This window comes from Gambusia affinis, linkage group LG04 (assembly GCF_019740435.1).
Source record: "Gambusia affinis linkage group LG04, SWU_Gaff_1.0, whole genome shotgun sequence".
In the NCBI taxonomy this organism is placed as follows: Eukaryota; Metazoa; Chordata; class Actinopteri; order Cyprinodontiformes; family Poeciliidae; genus Gambusia; species Gambusia affinis.
In genome coordinates, this window is record NC_057871.1 from 6,085,025 (window position 1) to 6,112,274 (window position 27,250).

The window sequence follows — 27,250 nt, forward strand, 5'->3', positions numbered from 1 at the left end:
GCTCTGACCAAAAACAACCAATCAGAGCCAGGAGGCGGGTCATAGCGCTGTCAATCATTCTTGGGAATGTTCTGGTAAAAGTGCTAATGATGGAGAAACAATTTACCGTGACAGGAAAACAGTTTATCCACCATCATCAGTGTCCATGCTAACTAGCATTAGCATTCTGCTTAGGGGAAGAATCTGGGAAGAGGAAGAGGGAGCATGAGCTTGATTGACAGCGCTGTGACCCTCCTCCTGGCTCTTGTTTTGCCTTTTGTTGATCCTTCCAGGCCACCATAATAATCTATTATAGTCTTTCTAACTTGTATATTATGAAGATTAAATTCAAAGAAATATAAATACAACACTGATATGTAGGGTTTTATTTTAAGACATTTTCACAATATTTTCTTCTGCTGCATTTCATTATAACTAATACTGATATTAAGAAGAGTCACACTACACCTTAAGCTCAATTTATTTAAAAGGTAAAGTAAATTTAACAAATTAATATATCACAAGATGTAAGCATTTTCTCAGTAAAGTGTCCAAATTAAAAAGATTTTCCACAATAAAGGTCACTTATCTTATAGGAGATGCTGTAGTGAATATAATTAAATACATTTAATAAAATCTGGGGTCATTATGACAAATGATTTCTATTTTTATTCCATATTTTGAGTGTCCATTTATTTTATCTGTAGAACACTTTGCCATAGCTGTCGGTTAAAGTGTTTCATATTAAAGCAGTTTTAACTCAAACACGTCGGTTAGCCAATCAGAAGTTTCCAAAGCCGTGACATCATCACTAGGCTTCCCCTCATTGCTTAAAGAGACAGTAAACATTTTGTATGAAACTATCATTTTAAAGACATAATAAATAAATCTGATATTTTCTTCATTTTTGTGGAATTTATCAAATAAAAATTATTTTGGTGATTCTGACTGACATGAAACAAAAGGACTTTATTCTGATTTAACTGTCAGAAAAAAAAAAATTTTTTTTTGTTTCATTGCTGTGTCAGTTAATAAAGTTCAGACAAAACTTAAAGAAATAGGCTATAAACTCAGAGCTTTGCTTTAAAAGTAGGTGAAATAATATTAAAAAGATTATGTTGGTTTTGGTGAATTACTTACGTTAATCTCTGTAGTTATAATTATTTATGTAATTATGAATATCATGTAGGATAAGTCAATGTCTTGATTCTTACTGGAGCAATAAAGAAAGGACTGCAACTTCTTTCAACATTTGGAAAACTTCACACGTTTTATTGTGGTTGTCATTTATATAGTTTGTGATCATTTACCCAGTTAGGTATGGGGGGCAGTTTGTAAAGTTACAGTCAAACGTTAGCAGCAATAATTTAGGTTATTTTATTCTGTCATGAGAGGGAAAAATGGGGGTTCATTATTTTAAAGTCATATTTTCACAATGTTATTCATTTATTTTTAAGTATCAGAATTTCAACCTAAATCTTTAGTCAGCAGATATTTAGCTTAAGAACTAAATTTTTAGCTTCACACTAAAAATATAGTTAGTGTGCTAACTATTTAGTTTAAAGCTAAGAAGTCGGCTTTAAACAAAGCTAAATATTTAGTTTAAAGTTAAACATTTACCATTTACGTCAGAGACAAATATAAAGCTAATATTCACATACCAAGTTGAGATTTGCATGTGAATTTCCAGTATAGAGCAAATTCACATGCCAGTTAGCAAGCATAGGAATTAGTTTGCTAACTAAATGTGTAGCTATAACCTAAATATATAGGTCATAGCTAAGTATTGAAAGTATTGAGTTTAAAGCTTTAAGGTACCTTATGGCTTTAAGGTAAATGCTTAGCTGTCAGCTAATTATTTTGCTTACAAAATATTTAGAGGTAAATATTTATTTTGTAAACTCCATATTTAGCCTAGCTAAATATTTAGTTTGCTAACTAAATGCTTAGCTTCAAACTAAATATTTAGTTTAGTTTGAAGCTAAATATTTAGGTTGCTAATTAAATGTTTGGTCTGATGCTAAGTGTTTTGCTAACAAAATATTTAGCTTGCTAATTAAATATTTAGTTTCAAATTCTGACATTTATAAATGAACGAACCAGGTGGTGAAAATGTGACTTTAAAAAATGAACTCCCAATTTGTTCCTGTGATGACAAGCTAATTAAGTGAAATTATCGCTCTTAACTTTTAACTGTAACTTTACAAACGGCGCCTCACAGTTTGGAACCTACTTGGGTAGCAAAAAAAGGTAATCTTTTCACTTTGTCCATGTAAAAGTATGAACAGGGAAATGTTTTGGGGACTAGAATAATTCGCGTTTAGACAGCTTTGACAACATTGAAAACAACAAATCCACCAGTCATGAAATAGCAGATAGAGTTAAATCTAATGTCCTTTGTTCAAGCAGAAGATCGATTAACACACACAGATACACAGAAAACTGAATATTTAGTCTGGCTTAAGAGAAGATTAAACACCATCTACATGCCACACTGGGACTGCTGCCGGTGTCTCCGAACGCTACACATTTGGCTAAAGGACTGTCCACAGCGGGAGCAGCTGTAGGGTTTCTCCTGCGTGTGAACTGTTCGGTGCCTCTTCAGGTGACTTGAAGAGATGAAGCTTTTCCCACACAATGTACAGCGGTAGCGTCTCTCACCGGTGTGGACAAGAAGGTGGACCCTCAGGTTGTTAGGCTGGGCAAACCCTTTCCCACAGTGGGGGCAGGTGTATGGTCTCTCCCCCGTGTGAATCTGCTGGTGCTGCTCCAGGGCAGCAGGGTTTGGGAAGACGAGCCGGCACACCACGCACACCAGCAGCTCATTATTAAAGGCAGCGCCGTTCCTGGGCTGCCGCCGCTGGCTAAGTGTCCTAGCTGCAGAACCTGTGCAGTGGGAGGGCGGAGGAGGATGTGGAGCAGCGATGACACCAGCCATGTCAAAAGATGGCGCAAAAGCAGCCACTTCATGAGAGACGGCCATTGGACCGTCTATAGCGCCTGCCTCTCCCTGCGAAGGGAAGGAAGACGAAGCATGTCCAGAGTTTGTGTTCCCCAAACCCAGCTGTGCAACTGCGTAAGCTGCACCAAGATGGCTGACCCGCTCCTGCATCCAGGCCAGGTCCTGGTCCAGGTTAAGGTCAGCGCCAGGTTCTTCTGATTTCACAGCAGCTGCCGGTTTAGAAGGATGAAGGCCGTCATCTGTAGTTTCCTCTGGCTTTATTTCACTGCCTGGAAGGCACTCGGTAAACTCCCTGCTAACGGGGCTTTGAACGTCAACTCTGCCGGCAGGAAAACTGCTGCTCAAAGGTTTCATGGCCTTCCGTTTTGCTCGAGGCCTGAAGGTCAGATCTATTGTGGCGTCAGTGGGAGACGGAGAAGACTGCGAGGAGGACAGTAAGGTGCTGGTACTGGTGTCCATGACGATATCAGCAGGAGGAGGTTCTTCACTCTGATCCTGGGCTAAAAAAGGACAGAAAGAGAAAGAAGTTCTGTAAGTGGATCTGCAATGTACATTCACCTCTGAATGAAGTTTCAAGTTTACATTTTCTGACTCTAAATAATTAATAGGAAATAATAAAAATTCTTTTAAAAAAATGCATATTTTGTTACAGTTAATATAAACTCTTAACATAAATTTGCTGTAATTGGCAGTAATGTATTGTTTTCTTTGATTTACCATTAAAAAAAACTAAATCTAAAAATGTAAAAAAAAATTTAAAAAACAGGATCAAAGGTCCTGGAGAAATCCCTAAAAACCAACCAGAAGCAACTAAAACTATGATGGGAGGTCAACTCACCAGAAGAAAGGTCGTCACAGTCGGTGCTGATGTTGACCTCCACCTTCACATCCAGGCTGCAGCTTTCTCGCTCATTTTTCACTTGTTTCTGCAAGGCTAGCTTAGTTTCTTCTTGCTGGAATACAGTAAATAAACTAAATAAATAAACTTTGCTTTTTAGTGCTTAGAATATGATTGGATGTGTTGTATGAATGGATTAAATAGAATAGAAGATGTTAGTTTTCATCTTACAGGAGAAAGTATTAGATTGTGTCGATATGGTAGACTGCTAAACATAACTGTGAAGGTAAATGTTTTGGAAACCGTAAGATAATAGTAACATAAAGGACCAATTATACGTATTCTAGACTGAAATGTACAATGTATATACTGAAGGACTTCATTTTTATGTTTGATTAGTGTATATAGTTTTATTTTGTTACTAATATTATTGACATGTTGTTTACACTGTAAAACATTTGAAGGTGGTTTAACTCGAAATCCATCTGCTGCCCTGAAAATGCAATTTAACTCGACAAGAAAATTGGTGGGTTTTAACTTGGAAACGAAAGTTCATGAAGTTGATTTAACAAGAGACAAGTTGTCTAAACATTGTTTTTAAAGTTTCTTAATCTTGAATTGTGAGCTTTAACTTAATGCTGCAATTTAAATCAAATAATTATTTCACAATATGCAAGAAAAAAAACTCACCTAGTCAAAGAGCTACATTTCTCTATCACTTTACTCACATTATCAAGATAAAATAATCTACTTATTTTGCTTTACGTATTCTTGTTTCGAATTGCATGAACAAAATTTCTGATCTGATAATGAACTTTATTAGGTTCAAAATCTAAAACGTGTTAAATATATTTGACTTAAAGAGTAGAGTTGCCACAAATGTGGCTCAAATGTTTTACAGTGTACGCACTGAAAATAAAAACTTGAAGAAAACCTTTAAAACTCGACTGTTTCTCCTGTTTACATCTGAAACAATTAATATTTTTATTGTTTAAATTTCTATTGGTCAAATACAGCACTTAAAAAAAAATCTAGTAGAGACTGTAGTAGAAATAAAACAAACCATCATGCTTCCACCACCGTGCTTTACAGTAAGCAAAATGTCTCCCAGTTAGCCGCTTTCTTATAAAGTCTTCGGTTCTCATTGAACTATTTTTGTTTGTTGTTTCATTTAGTTGTGTTATAAATGCTTAAACTGTTTCTTTTATAATATGTGGTAACAATTTGTGAGTCGAGTGATGATATTTGGGGCTATGAGTGTATATATTGTCAATTGAACAATAATATGAATTCTTTGTGCTTTTCCATTGAATGTTTTTTCTCTCAACTATAGTTGAAAATCTTTATTTTAAATTCCCATTATGCTGATTAATATTTACCTGTGAAACATGATGAAATGTCACGTCTTCAGATGCTGCAGGAAGAGGTGCCAACAGAAGCTGATGGTTGCCAGAAACTAAAAAATATAACATAAAACCATATCATGCATCATTCTTTACAAAAAAACAAACAACTCCTTCTAATGCATGACTGAGTTTTCAGTCAGGTTTGCCAAAAGTTGTTGTGGATCATCGTTTGTAGATTTTGAGGTCGTCACAGAAAAGGTTTACAAAATGTCATGTATCAAATATATGTAATCTACCGCCTTTTCTCTTTAAAAACTTCTGCTGTTTCTAAAACAAAGATTAATGTTCACGAAACATTTACTTTGGCCAAAGTTTTTATTATCGCTCGTTTTTTGTGCTTTTAAATGGAGAGGAATTAAAATTCTCCTGCTCGTTTGTTGGTCCAACAGTGACACCTTGTGGCCATTTTGAATAACAGCATATTTTCTTGTGGGTTTTATGGGTTACTGAAATTAAGTAATTAGGGGGAAATTCTTAAAATAACGTCTTTGGAGAGCAGAATGAGGTGAATAAGCAAAATTGTGTTTTGTGATAAGAAATATTTAATAAGCGGTGTAATGTCTTCAGTTTTTTGTTTGATAAGGAAAACTGCATATTGAAAAATTAAGGACAATAAATATTGTTCTTTGTGAACATTAGTATGCTTTATTTTATATCAGGGAAACAATGTTTTGTTTTCTATTTGTTTTAAAAGACTCTCAATGACTATTTCATTTATATTACATCATGATTAATAAGCCTTGGAAATTATTTTATTGGGTTAAACATCTCCAACAATTCTGTATCTTTTCCTTTTATGCTACAGTTTTCACAGTATCTATTCAGTTTATCCTTGATACATGTAGACAAGGACTGAGAGCGGGGGTGTCTAAAATGCCATTTGTGATCCTTGAAACGATTTTAGGCGGCTCTTGATCTCAATTCAAGAATGTCTTCATTTTGGTTTACCAAGCAAATGGAAAAATATGAAGTACAACACCAAGTATTCATCCAGGTTCCTGTTTTGTAGGGTGACCATATTTTCATTTAGGAAAACCAGGACACCTTGGAGCGGGGGGGTAGGGGGGACTCTCTTCCCATACATAGAGATGTCTGTAGCATGCGCTCACTTAACATAGGCCTACGTAATCCTACAATAACATGATATCGCTTTGGCATGTTGTTGGTGTACTGACAGCCACGCTATCTATCTTCTGATTAAGAACAGGGCTGCCCGCACTGACGCAGCTCAGGGATTACGTCACACGCAGCGCCGTGCCCGTAAATTTAATGGTCCAATGAAAGTAATTTAAAAAAACAGGACATTTCCTCACTTTCTAAAAAAAACCCGGGACGCTCGGGACAGGACGTGAAATACGGACATGTCCAGGGAAATACGGACGTTTGGTCACCCTACTGTTTTGAATGTAATTTATTTTAAAAAGAGATTAAAATACCACAATCAATAGTCAGTTCACTATCAAAGGCCAAAAACCAAAAAAAAAAAAAAAAGCAGCCTTGGGCACAATCATTTAATAAACTTTACAAAATAAATCAAGAGTGAGCCATGTCTGGTTCTTGTTGATATAAAGACACAAAAAAAAAATCAATAAAAATGTGTTTTTGTTTAATCTGAAAAACCTGCAAGAGGATTTTATGTTTGAAATCTACAATTCAATAAAATATTGTGTATATTTTATACCCAACATTTATACCCACATTTATTTATTTTTCCCCAATTTGATATTTTTGGCCCCATTGTCAAAAAGTATGGACAAATATAAAGTGCAACACCAAGTATTCATCCAGGTAAACTGGGAATGACAAAGCATCCAGTGATATATTGGTATGGGGGCGGGGGCTAAAGTAAAATCTGCTCAGGGCCCCAAAAAGGCTTCGGTCGGCTCTGGTGGAGGGGGGATTCTGGAAGCCACGCCCACAGAGCATCAGCCTCAGACAGCTGTTGTCACCAGTTGATCTCTCACACCAACAAGCTCGTCTGGGATTCACAATCATCCCCATCCTGACATAACCCCGAACCTCTCCTCTAATCCTGCTCCTTCACACACCAACAGTCCCATCGGCGCCATCTCCGTCCGTTTACCTTCGCCAGGCTTCAAATGGACGGCGTACATTTCCTCCCGCTGGCGGCTCCTCCTCAGCCTCTTCTCGCAGCTCCTCATCTTCACGTCCATTTCCTGCAGCCTCTGCCGCAGGGCATCGTTCTCCTTCTGGCTCTTGTCGAGCTCCAGGTCCATCTGGGAGCGCAGAGCCGCATAGCCAGCGTCCACCAGTTTGCAGATTTCCACCACCGCCGAATTGGCCAGAATCTCTATTACCGAGGCGATTTGCGCCTGGAAGCCCAGACAGTCCTCCATCATCCCCAGCGGTCTTCCTGGTGCCGTCTGGACGGACTCATGCAGAGAAAAAAAACCCAGTCTCCTTCCAGTTAAAGTGTCTGCTGTTTTTAAACTGTCTTGTTCCGATTCCCGGCAAGGAGCGCATGCGCAGATATGAGACGTTAGAGGGGAAAAAAACAGGAATGCGTCACAAACTAACTGACAACTTTGAATTATTTTTATATAGTTCAAGTATTATATTATATAATATATAACGAATATATACAATAGTGCGACTGCGTATTAGAGACATTGTAGATAAAAAGAGTAAAAAGTCAGAATTTTGAGGTTGAAATCTGAAGAAAGTATGAGTTTTGAGATTTAAGTAAAAATTTTGGGGAAAAAAATCTGAATTTTGAGGGGGGGAAAGATTTGCATGAAAAAACTCAAATTTTGGGATTGATTAGAAAATTTTCCAGATAAGTTTTTTCACAGGGCAAAAGATGAAAATTAGGAGAAAAGTCAGGATTCTGAGAAAAAAGTTAAAATTTTGAGAAAAAAAAAACAACACAATTTCCGAGAAAAAAAGAGTCACAATTCTGAAATTGAACTCAGAATTTTATTTATTTGTATTTTGGGGGATCCTAATCCTCGTAGGGCCACCTCATACATAAGAGTCAGACCGAGAGCTAAAATATCTGGTAAGGCAGACTATTTTAATAATTATCTAAATTTTGTCTCTTACCAGTTTGATTAAACTGATTTCACTTATGATGTAAATGAAAATGCAAAACAAAACAAACGCAGACATATTTATAACATTTAGATCTTTTTATTAATATTTTGTTTGCATTCAGCTGTTGGGTGAAGAAAAGGCAGCAAAATTCAAAGCTTAACCAACTGAATACTTTGGTGCAGGAAGCGTTTCACAATACTCATTAAATCAGCGGCTTGTAAACTGGACAGATAAAGATTTTAAAGTACGAAAAAGTAACATGGAGGCATTCATCACTGCTTTCTGCTCCTCCTGCAGTTTGCGTCCACCTCTTCCTCAGACATTCATCGACAACAAAAGGAACTGGAAATGGAGGGAAAAATGCAGGTAAATCAACTTGATTTGTCACTAAATGAAATTTAAATTTGATTTCAGGTGGAGTTACGTGAGGGTTTTTACCTGCATCATGTTCATTCTTACTCTTCCCCTGTTGTGTTCATCCAGGGCCTGGAAAACTCCTAAACAAACAAAATTCAGTCTGAATTAACGTTATTATAGTTAATTACAAAAACAAAATAACAAAAACTGAGAAATATTTTCAGTAACTGAAATAAATAAAAATGGTGACTAAAGGAAAAATGAATCACCATCTTGTTATAATTAGCTGGAATTATATAAATATTGTGTATTTCTAAAACTAAAATACCCTGAAGTTATAACATCCTGTGTTTTTTATTTATGGATATTTTTCTTATCTTTATGAAACAGATTTTTTTTCCCGCTCAAGCCGTTTCCTCCTGGTGTCACTTACGACAGCAAACAAAGTGGAGACAGAAAAAGTTGGGCGAAAACGCCTGAGTCAACAATAATTAAATTTAATTATGTGAAAATTTTATCTTCTGTTAAGTGTTCATTACCCAATTCATGTATTCATAATCACAATGCAATACTTTGATTTTAATTCTTCACCTAAAAAATAATTAAATGAAATTTAAATGAAATAGATAAAACTACAACTATAATTCATTAAACTAAAACTAAGCAATAATAACTAATAAAAACTAGAAAACACACTCTAAAAACTGAATTAGACAAACAAAAAGTAAAAAATAAAACAAAACACAAAATTATTATAACTCTGTTCTGAATCGTGGCAAATCAAAAACATTCAGCAGGGACAAATATTGTCCAATCATAAATGTTGATTTTTACTGCTATCTCTAGCACAAAAAATAACTAAACATTAAGTTAATTTTTGTGTGTTTTAACGTACTGAACATGTTCTCCAGGCGGACGATGCAGGTGAGATAGTCGTCAAAGTCGATGTCATAGTTATCGTCTGCGAACCTCAAGCCAATCAGCTGCAGCAGCTGGTTGTTCAGGTTCATACCTGCATGAAACCAAGCAGAGGTTTGACAAAACCCATCACTTCATATTGGTTACATAAAACAAGATCCACTGCAACAATAAATCTCACATTTTCATAACTTTCAGATTTTAGCTGGAAGGGTCGTAGAAAAGTCTCTCAGAAAACTTCATGAAAGTCAATATAAAAATATTATTCCAAAGATGTATCCTAGATAAATTAGAACTAAAAACTTACCAGGATCCATCTAACCAGTAATATCATATTATTGTTGTCTAAACCTCTCAGTCCCTCTGACAGAAAGACAACTTTGTAAAAACCAGGTTTTATGCCTCACTTTGTTCTCACATCTTCCTGTCAGAGGCAAAACTGATTAGCATTGGTTTTAGCGGTCAAGTTGTCAACATAACGCGCTAAATCTTAAATGTACGCATAATATATTAAAGAAAAAGAGACGCAGTGCTTTGCTATTTGTCAACACTACAACAACTAGACAACTAGGAAACAGTTTCAATTAACAAAACAAAAATAGCGACGGAGAGGGAAGTTAGTTATGCTAGCTTGACTTTGACAACTTAACATTTAGATGTGCTGTGGAATCTGGTCTGTTTTGTTTCAGTGACAAAATAAAAAGGTGGCCTACACACCAACTCTGACAGGTCATCAGTAGAAGGTGTTTAGCTAATCAACCACAGCGATCACTTATTAATAATCACAAAATAAACATCAAGCCTAAAACATGACACTGTAATGGACTGAATGTTCTTTGTATTGTTGGAGACTTTCATGTCTCCAGTTGAGGTTCGCTGATGCAGGAGATTCCAGAAGAGTCAGTGAGTTAAAATCAACTTGTATTGAAAATACAAGAGATATCTTGGAGATGCACTCAAGCATCAAACAGTAGGGTGACCAAACGTCCGTATTTCACGTCCTGTCCCGGGCGTCCCGGGTTTTTTTTAGAAAGTGAGGAAATGTCCTGTTTTTTAAATTACCTTCATTGGACCATTAAATTTACGGGCACTGCGCACGGCGCTGCGTGTGACGTAATCCCTGAGCCGCGTCAGTGCGGGCAGCCCTGTTCTTAATCAGAAGATAGATAGCGTGGCTGTCAGTACGCCAACAACATGTCAAAGCGATATCATGTTATTGTAGGATTACGTAGGCCTGCTGCAAAGATTCTCCCCCCTCCCCCTCTTCTCCAAGGTGTCCTGGTTTTCCCAAATGAAAATATGGTCACCCTAATCAAACATGCACACAGAGCTACCCAAAGGCAATCCCAGTGAGATCTGAAGTTTGGCCAAATGACCGTCTTACTGTGCTCTGCGGCCTTAAAATGGTCAGTCTTTTGTTTTAAGGCCAGTAGGCATAAAATGTTTTACTGAAGCTACAGAGGAAAGATGACCGCTTTGAAGCAAACAGCTGTTGTGGAGAAAATACCATTTCCAAGCACTGTTCCGGTGAAATCACTCAATCAGGTTTATTCATATATTGTGCACAATACAGAGAGCTTGTAGGACCATCAGTAATGAAGCAAGTCTGGATGAAAAGCTCTGTCAACTCTGCCAGACACAGACAACACATGAGTTTTATACCAAGGATAAAGAACTAACAACAAGGGGCGAGATAGTCTGGTTCTGATGCAGGTGTAGAAAACAACTTCCAACCTTCTACATGTAACCCAAATAGTTCTTTTGGTGAGAGTTCACAAGCATTTCATATAACATGACTAGCAGATGTGACCTTACTGTGATTTTTCCATCACACAGCTTCGATCTGTAACCTCAGTTCCTGTCCCGGGACAAAGTTATAAAACTGACAACCATTTGGTTCATCTCCTCTTTAATCCACATTTTGGTTCCCACTGTGACAAGTTAGGGCAGGAAGTCGTTATCACTTCCTTACAAGCCGTCAACGGCCAGACTCAAACCGGGGGAGGGATGCAGAACAAAGCAAGGCTCCACCTGTAGTTTCCTTGTAACTCATCAAAGTAAATTCATGATTGTACATCAATGCAACATCCAACAAAAATCACTTTATAATATTTCCACAGTGTGGGAAATGTTTGAGTGTTTTTTGGTGTTGGATCCTGACGCATATCGTGGAGCTGTTGTCAGTCAGTTGCTACGGCAACGTGTTTATGAGTAGCGCAGCCGACACAGCTAGAAAAAGGAATAGGAGTGTAAAGTTGTTCCTCGACTGTTTTCATGTGTTATTTTCCCCTTTGCTGTGGCGCACAGCGCTGCATGAATCATCCCTTCATCTGCAAGTTTCATTCAGTCAACGGAGCCGTTCTACCGCCGCAGCGCCTCCATTAACGGCATGTCAAAGAATAATCTTTTTGCCCTCAAGCGCAAAATTTACAGATGTAAACAATAACATGCAACGTTTCTACACTCTCTCTACTCTTGGGTATACTTCCCCCACAACACCGACCCCACCAATGAAACCTCTAACAAGCATAATGTCAAAATAAACTCTTATATTTAAAATAAGGACAACGTGATAAAATTCTATAGTTTGCTGAATGAATGAATGAAAAGTCTCTTATACTCACCAGTGCAATATCTTCACTGAGGAGTATATTGCTTATAGAAAGTCCTTTTTAAAGTTAAAATATATTTTTGTAACATATATAAAGCTGGTCAGTTTACTCACCGGCGGCTGCAAGAGCCGTGCGAAGCTCATAGGAAGACATTTTTCCTGACCGGTCGGTGTCAAAGGACAGGAAGAGCATCTGCAACGACAACCTGGTCTTCAATAACTTCACAACAACAGCAACTAAATGTACTCAACCCTTCACCACCTCCAGTAAATTATTTCACCAGGTAAATCAGTACATACAATCCATTTCTTCATCTTGTCCCAAAACACCTTAAACTCCTGGAACTCCATCTTTCCTGTGTTGTCCACCTGTTTCACTATGTTAGGAAAAATCTTTACCAACATCTTGATAATCATGTTAACCACCATCACCAACCTATTTGTCATAATCCGTTACAAAAGTACAAAAATCTTATAGGAACTCCAGACATTATTTCCATTTGGTCTCCATAAACAGGCATTAAAGGGATATTTCAAGCTTTTTTGAACTGAAATCCAGATCAGTTCTTCTCAGGATGAACAGAACCAAGCCATCTCAAACAAAAACTTCTTTTTTAATCCACTATGGCCTGATTAATATTCTCCAATAAAGTTGACCACAAGATCCAACAGAATCAGCTGCTGAAAACCTTCAAAACTTCCTTCAGATGTGTCTATTTATCACTTTTTTTTTATCATGACTTCCATTAGCAGACATTTTTAAAGCATTTTGGGTCAAAAATGCTTTAATGCGTAAAGCTGAAAGCTAATGCTAAATCTTTCTGTAGCTGCAATAGCTTTCTGTTGCCATTTTGCCATCCTGCTTCTGTTGATTGATTTACTACATTGGTGAAAAGTTAGAAGTTACTGTTGATGAAGTCGTTCACCACACTTTGAGATGTCCTGTTTTGTCCTGTTTTGGTTAAGATCACACATCCTGCAGACACGTTTTAAAGCATTTCCTCCTTTAAGAAGAACAGGAGCCGTTTAAACCCTGCAGATAAACGTAAACAGTCGTGATGTGGAAGGATACGTCCATCAGGTTGATGATGCTGTGGCAGGTGCTGAGACTCAGGCCATCAAACTTAATCTCTTTTCCTGGAGACAAAACAATAATAATAATAATTAATTATCCAAATAATGTCTGTTTCAGGTTCAAGCAGCAGATTCCTGAGGAAAAGAAAAACACTAAATCAACTCCACAATGTTTAAAATACAGAAGAAATTGGGATTTTATGTTTTCTTAATGCTACTTAGATTTTTCTTTTCCTAATTCAGCATATTTTGTTTCCCTGTTTCTATTTTTATTTATTAGAAGCAAGAAGTGACTAATTTATCCATTTGTTGTTTTTCCTCAGGAAGACAGAAAGTTATTTTATATCTGAAATGTTTTCTGTGAAATTTGGTAAAATAACTGCATTTATTTCTGACCAAATCTGCCGTCATCTTTAGAAAATGAACATGAACTAAAACTGAACTTATTGTGGACTTAAATGCATCAACCTACTTAAGTCCTCTGGATTTAAATTGTTTTCATTTTAATCTTAAAGTCTTCACTTCACTTTCTCACCATCCCAGATACACTGTAAAAACTACAAAGTCCAAGTATTTTTGTCTAGTTTTAGTGAAAATACCTCAGTGCACTTAAAATTAGACAAAACTAAATCATATAATCATAATTCCTTATTATTCATGAAAACATTCTAGTTATATGTGAAATAATCTGCCAGTAAAATTAGTACATTTTCAAAAATATTAAGGAATTATTTACTTAAAACAAGCTCCTATTTCTCGCTGAAAATGTTCTTGTAAGTTGGTTTGCTTGAAAAAATGACAAAAGTGACAAAAACACAACATCTTACCAATTATCTAGTTTTTAATGCAAATACATTAGTACATTTGAAAAGAGAGAAAACTAACTTACAAATAACTTTTCAACAAGATATAGGAGTTTGTTTTAAGTAAATAATTTTAAAATATTTTTTAAAAACTTACTACACTGCAAAAAAGAAAACCTTGAGTATTTTTTATCTAATTTTTATTACAAATATCTCAGTACACTTGAAATAAAACAATACAATTAACTTCTCAGCAAGATGTAGGAGCTTGTTTTACAAAAATTATTTTACAATTACCTCCTAATATTGGTGAAAATATTCTGGTTCTACTGGCTCATTATTTCACTTATAAAAGATGTTTTTCCCATGTAAAAAGTGAAATAATCTGCCAGTGGAATTAGTCGTTTTTAACAATATTAAAGAATTATTTACTTAAAACAAGCTCCAATAAACTTACTTGTAAGTTAGTTTAGTCTTATTTCAAGTTTACTAAGATATTCGAACAATAATCCTTGGTAATATTTTGTTTTTTTGGTGTACAATTCTTTTGCTCTACATTTTCTTATCTTTTACACCCATTCTGATTTAAACCACGTTAGTTTGGTTTTCTACTTACGTCTGCTGAGAACGCCGTTCAGCATCTCCTGAAGCTCTATCACACAGATTGCTTTATCCTGTCGTTACGTGGAGGAGAAATAAAAGTTACTCGTTTGCCGTTAATTTAAACTCTGGGAGTCTTGAAGAGCGTTTCTTACCGAACCGGCCAGCTGCTCAAACAGCCTCCGCAGGCCTTTCTCTTCCTCCGTCTCCTCCTCTGGAGCGCTGGGCATCGGTGGCTGCAGGACGGGAGGAAACCTCAGAGTCAATTTGTTAACTCAAAATATGATTTATTATGAGCAGAGGTGGGTAGAGTAACAAGAGTAGCACTTCTTCTACGTATTAGTAACTAAGTAACGGATCAAAACGTCATTTAATATTTAAAAATTACATTATAATGAGGAAATGTTGGTACTTTAAAGAGCAAAATGGAAATTATTGATATAAATAAAATATTTGCAAAAGAAACAAATCATTTTCTTTCAATTTAAAACTTTGACAGAAACTGTATTATTTATTTCAAGTGACTTTGGGGTTAAAACATTCAGTGAAGTTACTCACAACAGAGTTTTAAAATTAAACATGAATCTTTACTTACAGATTTTAAGTATTTAACAAATGTTGTATTTTAAAAACATCTTTTTTTAAAAGCATTTAGCTCAGCATGAGTTGAGCAATTGACAATAATCTTTTTATTGTCTATGTTTTATTTTATTTCTTGATTTGTCTTGTTGTTGTGCCTCCCTTTAGACAAGTCATTTGAAATTTGAATTTCTACAATAATTTGCTCCAAAAAACCAAAAAGAGTATCCAGAAATTTTACTCAATTAAGAGTAACGATACTGCAAGTAAAAATACAAAACCAAAGTTCCTGCCCAGCTCTGATCATCAGTGATTTATTTACCTCTGGTAAATCTGCGTCCACTTTGGTCCCCATCTCTCTGTTGAACAAGCAGCACTTTGTTACAGCTGTAAATGGTAAAACATTTCGTTTTCTTACGAGTTTGACCGTTGGATTGACGCTGGACTCACAGGGCTTGGGCCTTTTTCTCAGAGAAGACGCGGATGATGAAGTCGGCCTCGTGGTGCGGCTGGAAGGTGGTGGGGACCAGCAGGTATTTCCCTGGCGGCAGAGTGAAGCGCTCCGACACTTCCCGCATGTTGATGTACGTCCTGCTGCGCGCCTTGGAGGGGTGGTAGCGGAAGAAGTCCTTCCCCACCTGGTCCTCTTCGTCCGGAGCCTGAGAAGGACAGAGGAGGACATGAGGTCTGAGTTTGAGGGAATCCTCTTTCTGCCTGGAGACAAGAGGAAGTCATACGGCCAGTTGATTCTCTTCTGAAGGAAGGAGAACCGCTAACCAGAGGTGGCGTTAACGGAATATTTTCCATATTTGACCGGTTATTATTTTAAACGGCAGGAATTTTTTTTACATTTTTTTATTTGACAGGTTATAATTAACACCCCTGATTGGTGCACATGGGCAAACATTATAGACTTTAGGCAAAGAGTTCATCGTAGAGGCAACTAAAAATCACCTAATAAAAACATCATTTCTGAATATCATTTCATGGACGCTGAACTAAATGCGTCTTTCTGACCGGGAGCTGACAGCGTGTTGAAGAGTTATGGACCGGACGCTTTGGAGCGTCTGGTTAGGAATCGCATTCCAAACTTTTGGTAGAAATTGTGCCTTTAATTAAAGTCTCCATTACACACAGACCAGAGAAAGATAAAGACAATGCAATGTTGAGCTAATCCATGTACAGTCTAAAGTTTAGACTCTAAACAAAGGAAATCTTGAAGAAATAAATAAAGGTGCAGAAATAAATTAGACCGTAACACACGCAGTCCGCTGCACAACCAATGCGGACGCGGCTTTGCCCTTCTGCACCCAGAAGGAGCGCGGCAGACGTAACATCTGTCCGTTTCAGGGAAGCGAAACACAAAAAAATCCTCGTAAAAGTGCAGGTTCGGACCGCACAGGGTAAAAAATGGGTTTGGATCAGACAGGTCCAACTGACCGATGAAGTAGCAGGTTTCTCTGCAGATGCGACCAGGAGGAATTTGTGAGGCTGTGTGTTCAGACCCCAGTGGGTGAAGTGCTGGTAATTTAAGGGAAGTCGTTTAATTTCATTTATTGTAAGTTATTGTGGCCACAGTCAGTGGTTTGTGTCACAGAGAAAAAGTTAGATACGTTCATCTGCTTTATGTCTGGTGGGATCTGGAGTCACGGTTCAACTAGGTGAATATTAACTAAACCGCATAAAAATGCACCTAAATAGCCGATGTTAATGTGATTATAATTTGACGGGTAAAACTAGTACATGACCGATGTTTTAAACAAAAAAGTCTAGCGAGACGTCTGCAACTAACTGAAGCTTAACTATGTTTCCTTGAACAGGTTAGCATAAGTTTATGAGCTTTACACAACATGTTCATTACAAATTCTGTATAAAATCATCCGTAGATAATGAGTTCTTCAAGGCATCTTGTCACTTTAAATCCAAATAAGCTGCTGCTATCCTAAACCCACATTTCTGGGGGGTTTTTGTAAGTTTTAAAAAATGTTCACTTCCTGACCTCATAGACTGCAAAGCCGATGGTTTCCAGGTCCAGGCCTTCCTTCCTGAGCTTCCGCCTGTTCTTCTGCATGAGAGCAATCACCACGCTGCAGACGTCATCGTCATCATCCGCATCCTCCAGCTGCAGCTTGAACTGAGGGTTGGTCCAAAACGTGTCTGCACAACACCAGAGTTCATGGAAACAGTTCGTCATGGAAACGAATGAAAGCATCACTTAAAGGAGAAAAGAGACAGTTCTGGGGAAAAAAACTCAGAATAAAACAATGTTACATTACATTAGATCAAACTGCAAAAACACAAAAACTTTACTTCTACTAACTGACTAACATGCAAGTAACTTTTCAGCCAGATACAGTAGCTTGTTTAACATAAACAATTCATTAATATTGATGAAAATATACCAGCTCCAATGGCAGATTATTTCACTTAAATCATGACATTTATTCCATGTTATAAATTAAATAACCTGCCAGTGGAATAAGAACTTTTTCATCACTAATAAGGAATTATTGACTCTAAACAAGCTCCTATATGTGGCTAAAAAGTTACTTAGAAATTAGTTTTGTCTTATTTCATGTGTGCTAAGATATTTGCACTAGAAACTAGACAGAAATACTTTGTAAGATTTTATGTTTTTTGCAGTGCAGGGTTCTGTTGTCTGCAGTAGATCTGACACAATGACTCCAAATAACACTGGATAATGTTTGTAATTCTCAATATAATTACAAATACATGTTTAGCAGTTTTTGTTTTTTACAGTAATATTTGCATTTAATTTTCAACACATAATGTTGCAAAAAATACCAGTTTTTTTGTACTTTTTTTGTCATGATTTGGAAACTATTAATTTAATCTTTTTAAAAAATTTTCCACAAATATCCAAATTCAATGTAACAAAATGTATTTGTCGTCTTTTTGTAAATTAATTATGATTTTGTTCATTTTGATACCTAAAAATTTGAAATAAAATGGTGTTTTTTTTTAAATGACAAATTTCTCACAGTAGATATTCAGCAAAAATTACAAGTTGTCTTTTTCTTAAACCTTCATGTGAAATTAGTGGCTCTAAATGAGTTAATTTAGCTGAAGTGAGGGTAAAACTGTCTCTTTGGGCTGTAACGGTTGCAGAGTTCTGCACCGGATGAAAAGTCTCACCAATGTAGTTCCTGCAGCCCCCGGCGGTGGAGCCACGGATCCAGTTCCCCTCGAAAACGTTGACCTCCCAGTGGCGTTTCGTGTCGTCATCCAGGGCGTCGGGGCTCATGTTGCAGATCTCCACCTTGTCGTAGTTCCTCTTGAAGTCCTCAAACTCCATCCTGGAGTTAAAGCCACACAAATAAAACCATTTCTCTGCATGTGGAGGAGTTTATAAAATACAACCGTAACTTCTCAGGACGGGTCCACGCCTTTGTTATTTTAATTTTGTATTAATTAAGATTGTGTTATTTTGGTTGATGTTTAATACAAGGGTACGATTTGGGGGGATATATGAATTTAAAAAATAAAAAAAGACAAATAAAAGCATGTGTTTATTGAGCTGTGGAGTGAGTTTGGCCAAAGACATGAAGCAATGCACAAGCATAAATATATTCAAAAAAGGTACAAAATTATATTTTTTAACAGTTAAATGTAAGATGAAAGACAGACAAACAGTAAAATAATACTGAATATTCTTATTATGCAAATGATTCAGATAAACGTATCAAAAATACACATAAAATAAAAAAATAAGGCTGAGGTCTCACCAAAATTCACCGTCATCGGTTGAATTCTGCAGGATCCGTGTCTTTTCTGCTTTGTCGACATAATCCCACTCTTTGGAGCTGAAACAGAGAGGAACCGGAACGTTCAGACAGGAAGCGGAACGTTCAGAGAGGAAGCAGAACGTTCAGACAGGAACCGGAACGTTCAGACAGGAACCGGAACGTTCAGACAGGAAGCGGAACGTTCAGACAGGAAGCGGAACTTTCAGAGAGGAAGCGGAACGTTCAGACAGGAACCGGAACGTTCAGACAGGAAGCGGAACGTTCAGACAGGAACCGGAACGTTCAGACAGGAAGCGGAACTTTCAGACAGGAACCGGAACTTTCAGACAGGAACCGGAATGTTCAGACAGGAAGCGGAACGTTCAGACAGGAAGCAGAACGTTCAGACAGGAAGCGGAACTTTCAGACAGGAACCGGAACGTTCAGACAGGAAGCGGAACGTTCAGACAGGAACCGAAACGTTCAGACAGGAAGCGGAACGTTCAGACAAGAAGCGGAACGTTCAGACAGGAACCGGAACGTTCAGACAGAAACCGGAACGTTCTTAATATGTAGAAATGTAATTCAGCTTTTAAGTCTTAATTGTGCAATATAATTGATTTTACTGATTCATGTGATTTATGGAAAGATGAGGAAAATTTGGGTGAATAAAAGGTTACAAATGTAGAACATTTTTCTAAACTGCTTCATATGTCATAAGAATGAAAGTCTTTTATTTTGAAAGTCAGAAAAGGTCAGTCTTTTCCTCTTACTTGTCACTCCAGCGGCCGTTCCACTCGACTTGACCCCATGGGTTTCTGATTCGAATCAACTTCACTTTCTGGCCTCGGAAATTCACCTGAAAATCAAAATAACATTTTAGTTATGATTTCCCCCAGCTCAGCTTTACATAGTCTAACCAGTAGTATGATAATTTAAAGGCAGATTTCTTTTTGAAAAGTTCAGTTCAGGTAATGACAGAATGAAGATCCTTTAAAATTTAAAGCTGTTTAATGTGTTTTATTATTAACTGGCATCACTGGATCATAAAAACAAACAATCAGAGTTTCTCTACAACATGAACTGAAGTTGATCTGAGTCCAAACTTTTGTGAACTGACGTCAACAAGGCAGGTGGAAGTGGAAAGTACTATTACGTTAATTTATACGTCAATTTTGATTAATTAATTACACTGATTTTAACATTAACATTTTAAAAACATTAATCGCACGGGAACCTTTATAGTTGTGTGTTTCTGGTACACCTGTAAATCTGTTGCACACCTCAAACGGATGGATGACAACGCTGCTTCTCTTGAGCCACTGGGTGTTAATTTTTGCTTACAAAACTGATGGGATGCTAGAAAATACGATTGTGTTCAAGTTGTGCCAACAGGAGTCAGTTAAGCCTAAAATAGCATCTCAAAGCTAAACATGTAGCCGCAGGACAGACGTCCCAAACGCTGATGTCAGTGTCAATGATCATTTCTTAAAAAGCTTTATTTCTAAGAAGTTATCAGTGGTTCTTGAAATAATGGAAAGCTGAAGGGGTATAATAGAGATTTGCATCAATCTGATCCAATGTATATTTTGGTAAGCATTAATGTCGGCATGTTCAAAGAATTTGTATAAACCTTTGAAATTATAAATATTTTCAATTGGATGTCTAGTTTAATAATCATGTGCATTAGTACTAAAAAACAATTTAGAATATAATCTGGTGAGTAGTCTTACCTCTTCCAGGCCGGTAATGGAGTATGCGTGACCTTTCACAAGCCCTGTGCTGGTCCTGGCTTCAGACTCTGCTGAGCTGGTGATCTGGACAAAAAAATAAAAATACAATTCAAAGAATCCAGACAGGTTTGAACCAGAAAGCTGAGTTGAAGGGCTTCGTCGTCATAAAAGACATTCATTAAACACATAAGAGCCTGTTTTTATTATGTATTCTTACATCAATGGAGCATCCCATTATGGATCCTCTATCCAAGGCTTTCTTCATGATTGAGAACAGGTCATCTGGGGCGCTCTTGGTTTCATACGTCTCTCCAACTCCACCAGTGAAATCCTCCATGGCCTCCATGGTGCTGCCGCCTTTCAGGGACTCGTAGCTGCCGTAAACTCTTAACATAAACCAAAAACAAAACTGGATTAAGTAATGAGACTCATTACTGCTTCAGCTTTATTCCAGTCAGTAGCTGCGTTTTCGTAAATCTTTGTCGCCATTCTGCTAATGTCGAAAAGAAAAACACAATTTCGCAATTCCTGTGTTTCCGATAAATAGGAAATTAAATTAAAATCACATGCAAATAAGATTATTTACGCAATAAGTTATTAAAAGTCATGACAGCGACTGATGCAAACATTGACGAGATTTATCCATAGTTCAGCCATGGCGCTAGCTAGCACATGGATAGCATAATCTATCAGCCAATCAGAAGAGATTGATTGATCGAGCGTCTTATTCAGGCGCTCTATTGACAACGTATGAGGCTTTTTAGGGGGGATTGTAGTCGGTAAATTTACGAAAGAGATGTGGATTAAACACAACTTTTAATTAACTGTGCAATGCTGTGAGAGCTCTGGTGGAGCTAGCTGCACATTGTCCAAAAAAACAACAACAAAAAAACATCATTCTCCTACTACTTCCTGTTGTCTTCTTTGTCGGTTTCCTCCAGTAGTTGATCACGTGACGAGGGGAAAAAGATGTTTCCACACGGCTGAAAAACCGCTTCATCCTAACGAAAAAACTTCTGGTCGAAAAACGTCAATTTTATTTAAGGAATTAGCGAGTTTCCGTTAGGTAAATTTATTTTTGTTCTTTTAATTTGCGCAATTCTGTGATTAGTGGAAACGCAGCTAGTGACATCTGCTATCGGTGTTGTTTACTTGGCGTAGGCTTTCTCCAGCAAGGCGCTCCAGAACTCGTTGTTGGAGGCAGAGTGGAGCATGATGAGCCGGTTTCTCACCGTGGGGAGCCGGTCGTCCACCACCACGTCCAGCCATTTATTATGTTGCCAGAACTAATAAAACGGAAAACATCACAAAGTAATTAAATCTGGTCTCCATTGTAGAAACACTGTAAATATACATATGTATAAAATAATGATTTTCCCTTTGGGCTCTAGCCACTGAAACACTAAACAAACGCTTAGAACAAATAAATGTGTCGTACCATAGCTTTCTCCAGCTGGACAAAAACAAAACTTAAGCCATTATCTTAGATAATCAGTCAGGGCACAGCTCCCGTTATTACAGTTAGGACAGGGGTGTCAAAACTGAGGCCCGGGGACCCCTTGTGGTCCTGGGACTGATTTTATGCGGCCCCAACTACAATTCAAAAATGTTACAAATTTGGCCCATAGATTCAGATGGATACTTTCAATTTGTAATCAGGGTCAGAATTGTTACAAACATAATTTTCTTGTATAAAAAACATAAAGTTCAACGTAAAATATTTGTGTTTTTATCACCAAGTTTTAACAAAAGGTAAAACCAAGAGATTTTTACTGAAAAGCCAACTTTGCTGCACCCAAATCAGCTTTTATTCTTTCTTAAGCCTGACTAAATAAAGCAAGAGTTTTGAAATAAAGTGACTCCAAATCCTGTTCTTATTACTGAAAATAAAGGTATTCATCCAAGCCCAACAGAAACTGAAAAATAAATGTCTATTTTAATACAGCAAACATGCAAAATCTACTCTGGAGTACTAGGAAATGTAATCCTTTCTTTCTATCTATAGTGGCTCTAATACACTGCTGTAAAAATTCCTTTCAAGAAAATATCGGGTTTGATTAAGAAACTAGTGATCAGGGCCCAAATCTAGTGATGGACTCTGACCTGAACCTTGAGACCCACATGAAGACAGTTTCAAATTGGCTAAATGGCTTAAATTCAGAGTTAATGCATAAATTAAACTGTGTTCTCATTCATCTTTTCCCCTGAAGCTTGTTTAGTTTGACATTTGAATTTTGTAAAAGTATCATGGCATTTAAAACACAGATAAAAATCAGTCTCCCCTCTCAGGAGTCAAACAGTTGTGTACCTGGAAGTGAAAGATGCCGGCGTATCCACGGTCAAAGTCTTGATCGTGGGGAACAACTCGAGCCAGAGCTTCTTTCTTCAGAGTTAACGAGGCGATGGCTGCAAGGAGCCAACAGTCCCCTATGGCAACAAAACAATGATGAGCCAAGGTTGAGCAAATGAAAAATATGGCTGTGAAAAAATGTTCACACAGCAGGTCTTAATGGTCAACTCCATGATGGTATATTAAAGCCATTTAAGACAGGGGAAAAACAGAAAAAAAACTCAAGGACTTGGAAATTAATCTCAGAAATTTGAGGAAAAATTAAGAAATATCGAGTCTGAAAGGTTGAAAATTTGCCAGAAAAATTTCTGAAATTTTCTAGAAAAAAAACCTTGAAAATTTCTGAGTTTCAAAATCAAACATTTCTGACATTTACAAATGTTCAAGTTTCAGAAGTTTAAATTTTTTCAAGTTTCTTTTTAGAAGATTTATGGGATTAATAATATCAAAATGTTTTTGGGTTTTTTTTCTAGCAATTTTTTTTAATTATGGAGTTCAGAAATATCTTTGTTTTTTCTAGAAAATTTCTGTGTTTTTAGCAAAGATTTACTCCTCCCTTTTTATCTACAATGGCTGTAAGAGTCGTACAATTTAAATTTTTTGTGTGGTCGTTCATAATACTAATTAAACTCGGTTCTGTGTGAACCGTTTATGGCCTTAAAAGCAAGCATGGCAGAAGAGGACTGCTGACGTCACTCACCCAGCCCATTGTTTACGGAAGTAACAAGCGACATTCACACCGTAGGTCTCGATGCTAAATCCATATTTTTGTTGAAATCAGATATCTTTTCGTTCATACTACCAACCACAATGAGACTTGTGTGTGAACGGTTTACGTCCACAAGGCGATCCGCATGCGCAGACGAAGAACGTTGACGTCACACAGCAGCGCTCTGTTTACGGAAGTAATAATGGATGGAGTCGTTTATGGATTGATTTTTAAAATTTCTTAGCAATGAGAGCCGAGAGTAAAACCAAAAAATCTGAAAACAGGAAGGAGGCTAATAGAAAAGAACCATAAGTACTAGTAATGGTCTTTTGTGGCGCAGTAACTCTTCGAAAACAATTGGATATCCGAATCGGCGCCACATGAAAGCGGCACAGATCGGATTTTTTAGGAGGGGTGAAACGATAAGATTGCGGTGAAAACGCCCGATACAAATCGCCTTTGCCTGCTGTGTGAACGTAGCCAGAGACAGATTACAGAACCACCCACCAAGCTGGCCTTGGCAAATATCCGTCCTGTCCGCACCACCGACGATGAACTTTGGGTTTTCACATATCTCCTGGAGAAGTGACAGAATAAAAAACAAGAAAGGAAACAGGTTGGTTGATTTGTAAAGGCCACACCAAGTGCATTCCTGATAGGCGTGTTCACATTCCAAACATATCAATCAGTCTGAAATACCAGTCAGTCACTAACAGGAAATACACACAGCATGATGGCAGCTGAACCATTTACCCCGAAGAAACGCCTTGAGGAAAAATGTACAGTGATTGTAACAAAGTAGAGGAGGGAGGTTGTTTTTTCAGTAGATGAGATATAAAGGTGGGGTAAGAATGGGTTAATGGGTAAACAAAGAGATAGAGACACAAACCTGCAATGTATCTTACTACAGATACATTAAACGTGGATATTATCTACTCCATTTACAAAAGTTTCAGTCAGATCAGGTTTGTTAACTGAGAGTACAAACTAGGGCTGTAATGATTAATTGCGATTAATCGATTATTGAAATAATCGGCGACTAATTTACTAATTTAGCTATCGATTAATTGTTTTTCTTCATTTTGTGAAGAAAACAACATATCCAAAGTAATAATGTATATGTGTGTGTGTGTATTTTTAATGAAAGCATATTTGTCTAAAATTGGCATAATTTTGACTTTATCTGGTTCAAATACAGTAAAGTACTAATATGGTATTGCAATTTAGGCAATAAAATGTTTGCTTTCTTATTTTAAAAATTATTTTAAATATTTATTTTCATGTTTGTATGTTTTGCTAATATTGCATGAGTAGGCTTATGTGGTTAAATGAAAAATCTGTAGCATATGGCGATTTATTTTTATCCGATTAATTGATTAGTTGTTAGATTAATCCAAAATAATTGTTAGTGGCAAGCCTAGTACAAACACACAACACATAAAAAGTTAATAGCACTAAACTTTCCCTTCATTTCCTTCTTCCACTTTGCTTACACTGCAAAAACACAAAATCATACCAAGTATTTTTATCTAGTTTATAATGCAAATGTGTAAGAACTCTTTAAATATGACAAAAACTAACTTACAAGTAACTTTTCAGCAGTAGGTAAGAGTCAATAATTCCTTGATGTTGGTTAATTAAGAAAGTACCAGTTCCATTGGCAGATTATTTCACCTATAATTAGTACTTTTTCAGCAATCTTAAGGAATTATCTCCTATATCTTGCAAATTAGTTTTCTCTCATTTCCAGTGTACCAATACATTTGTGCTATAAACTACACCAATATTACTTTTTAAACTTTTTGTGTTTTTGCACTGTAGCTTTCATTCACTAATATAATAAGTAATTATATTTCCTTTCAACAGATTCCAGCATCACTTAGACTCTTTTTTTGGGTCGCAAACATCAACCAGCTCTGAAGTTTCAAAGCCTACATACCCGCGGCCTCTTCCATTTGATCTCGACAGGAACTTTCTGGCTGAAGAAGAGCGAGTCATCAGCTGCGGGGAAGTCCGGGTCTTCGAACAGAACCCCCTTCTGGAGACACTCCTGCCTGAGCTGCTCAAACGACTTCCCGTCCCACTGTGTGCTCACCACCTCTTTGGAGCCCGAGTTCCTGCCGGACAGAGTGGACTGCACAGGCATTCTCTTCTTTGGCGCACGGAGGAGGAAAAGGAGAAGAAGGCGTGAAGTGAGCTGCACCTGACAGAGTGGTGGATGTAGAGAAGAGTGTCGGCCGGGTAGGCTGGTTGGTGGACACACCCCAGGCAGACAGAAACTGGTTTGTCCTCCAGGTCGAGAGCCACTCCTTTTCTGTCATTCTCACTGGGCTTGGCCTGCAGGAGGATACACGCGTGTTGACAAGACAACAGGAACATCAACTAAAAAGTGTTTTCAATGTCTTTAATCTACACTTTCCATGAAATATATTCATGATGTACTAAAAGTAGATCCACATGAAGTTCTATTGGAAAGTAACTGCAAAAGCACAAAATATTAAAGTGTAACTGGTAAATGGACTGAACTTATATAGAGCTTTTCCAGTCATTTTGACCACTCAAAGCGCTTTACACTACAGTCACACTCACAAACACACACACATTTATACACCGTTACGCAGATCAGTAGGCAATTTACCAAGTAGTTTATCTTGTTTCTAGAGCAAATATTTTAGTACATTTGAAATAAGACAAAACTGACTTACAAGTAACTTTTCTGCAGGATACAATGACATATTTAAAGTAAATAATTCTCTGTTATTGATGAAAAAAGTACTAGTTCCATGTGCAGATCGTTTCACTTACAACATGAAAAATCTCTTGTTTGTTTAAATAATTTGCCAGTGAAGCTAGCACTTTTTAAAATCAATATAAAAAATATTGACTTAAAACAAGCTCCTATATCTTGCAGAAAAGTTGCTTGTAAGTCAGTTTTGTCTTATTTCAACTGTGTTAAGATATTTGTTCTAAAAAAAAATACACCAAAAGTACTTGGTAAGACTTTATTTTCTTTGCTTTGTTGTTTTAAGTTACATAATCTGCCAGTGGAGCTTGTATTTATTCATCAACTTTAAGGAATTATTTGCTTAAAACAAGCTCAAATATCTTGCTGAAAAGTTACTTGTCAGTTAGTTTGTTGTATTTAGATATTTGCAGTAGAAACTAGATGGAAAAAAACTTGGTAAGATTTTGTGTTTTTGCTGTGTAAGCCACATGAATGAAAGAAATGAAGGGAAAATGTAGTTTTATTAACTTTTCATAGGTTGTATCTGTGTACTAGGGCTGCAACAGACAATTATAGTAAATGTGTTTTTGCAGTAAACTAGCTTTAAATTAATCTGCAGTATAACAGATTAATTAGTGAAACACATTGAGATTACCAACCTCTAGATAAACTCAAGCTAAAGTAAGACGAGTTGACATGGAAACAATAAAACAAACTCCACTTCCTTTATAAAACACAACTTCTACGTTGCCTTTCAGTCCTGAAAGATCCATATATCATGAGATGCAAAGTTCTGGGCACATTAC

The 27,250-nt window shown here is 36.9% G+C and overlaps 2 protein-coding genes across 2 annotated transcripts; both read right to left on the minus strand.

Annotated features, from left to right (window-relative positions):
- Nucleotides 1–1,230: 1,230 nt before the first annotated feature.
- Nucleotides 1,231–7,685, minus strand: LOC122829173 (zinc finger protein 358-like). Its single transcript, XM_044113523.1, has 4 exons — nt 7,269–7,685; nt 5,159–5,235; nt 3,780–3,894; nt 1,231–3,441 (listed from the first exon to the last, which is right to left on the minus strand). Exons 1-4 carry the CDS (start codon nt 7,543–7,545, stop codon nt 2,462–2,464), a joined length of 1,449 nt encoding a protein of 482 aa, XP_043969458.1. The 5' UTR covers nt 7,546–7,685; the 3' UTR covers nt 1,231–2,461.
- A 627-nt stretch (nt 7,686–8,312) lies between these two features.
- On the minus strand, nt 8,313–26,171 carry capn9 (calpain 9). The gene is given in 21 exon segments (XM_044113524.1): nt 8,313–8,581; nt 8,678–8,736; nt 9,492–9,608; nt 12,240–12,318; nt 12,426–12,494; nt 13,198–13,262; nt 14,619–14,676; nt 14,758–14,838; nt 15,504–15,540; nt 15,632–15,840; nt 17,181–17,338; nt 18,338–18,498; nt 18,928–19,005; nt 19,701–19,786; nt 20,661–20,744; nt 20,878–21,046; nt 21,813–21,946; nt 22,969–23,087; nt 24,227–24,296; nt 25,659–25,966; nt 25,969–26,171. Coding segments are annotated over 21 exon segments (2,298 nt in total). The 5' UTR covers nt 26,099–26,171; the 3' UTR covers nt 8,313–8,554.
- Nucleotides 26,172–27,250: the final 1,079 nt, after the last annotated feature.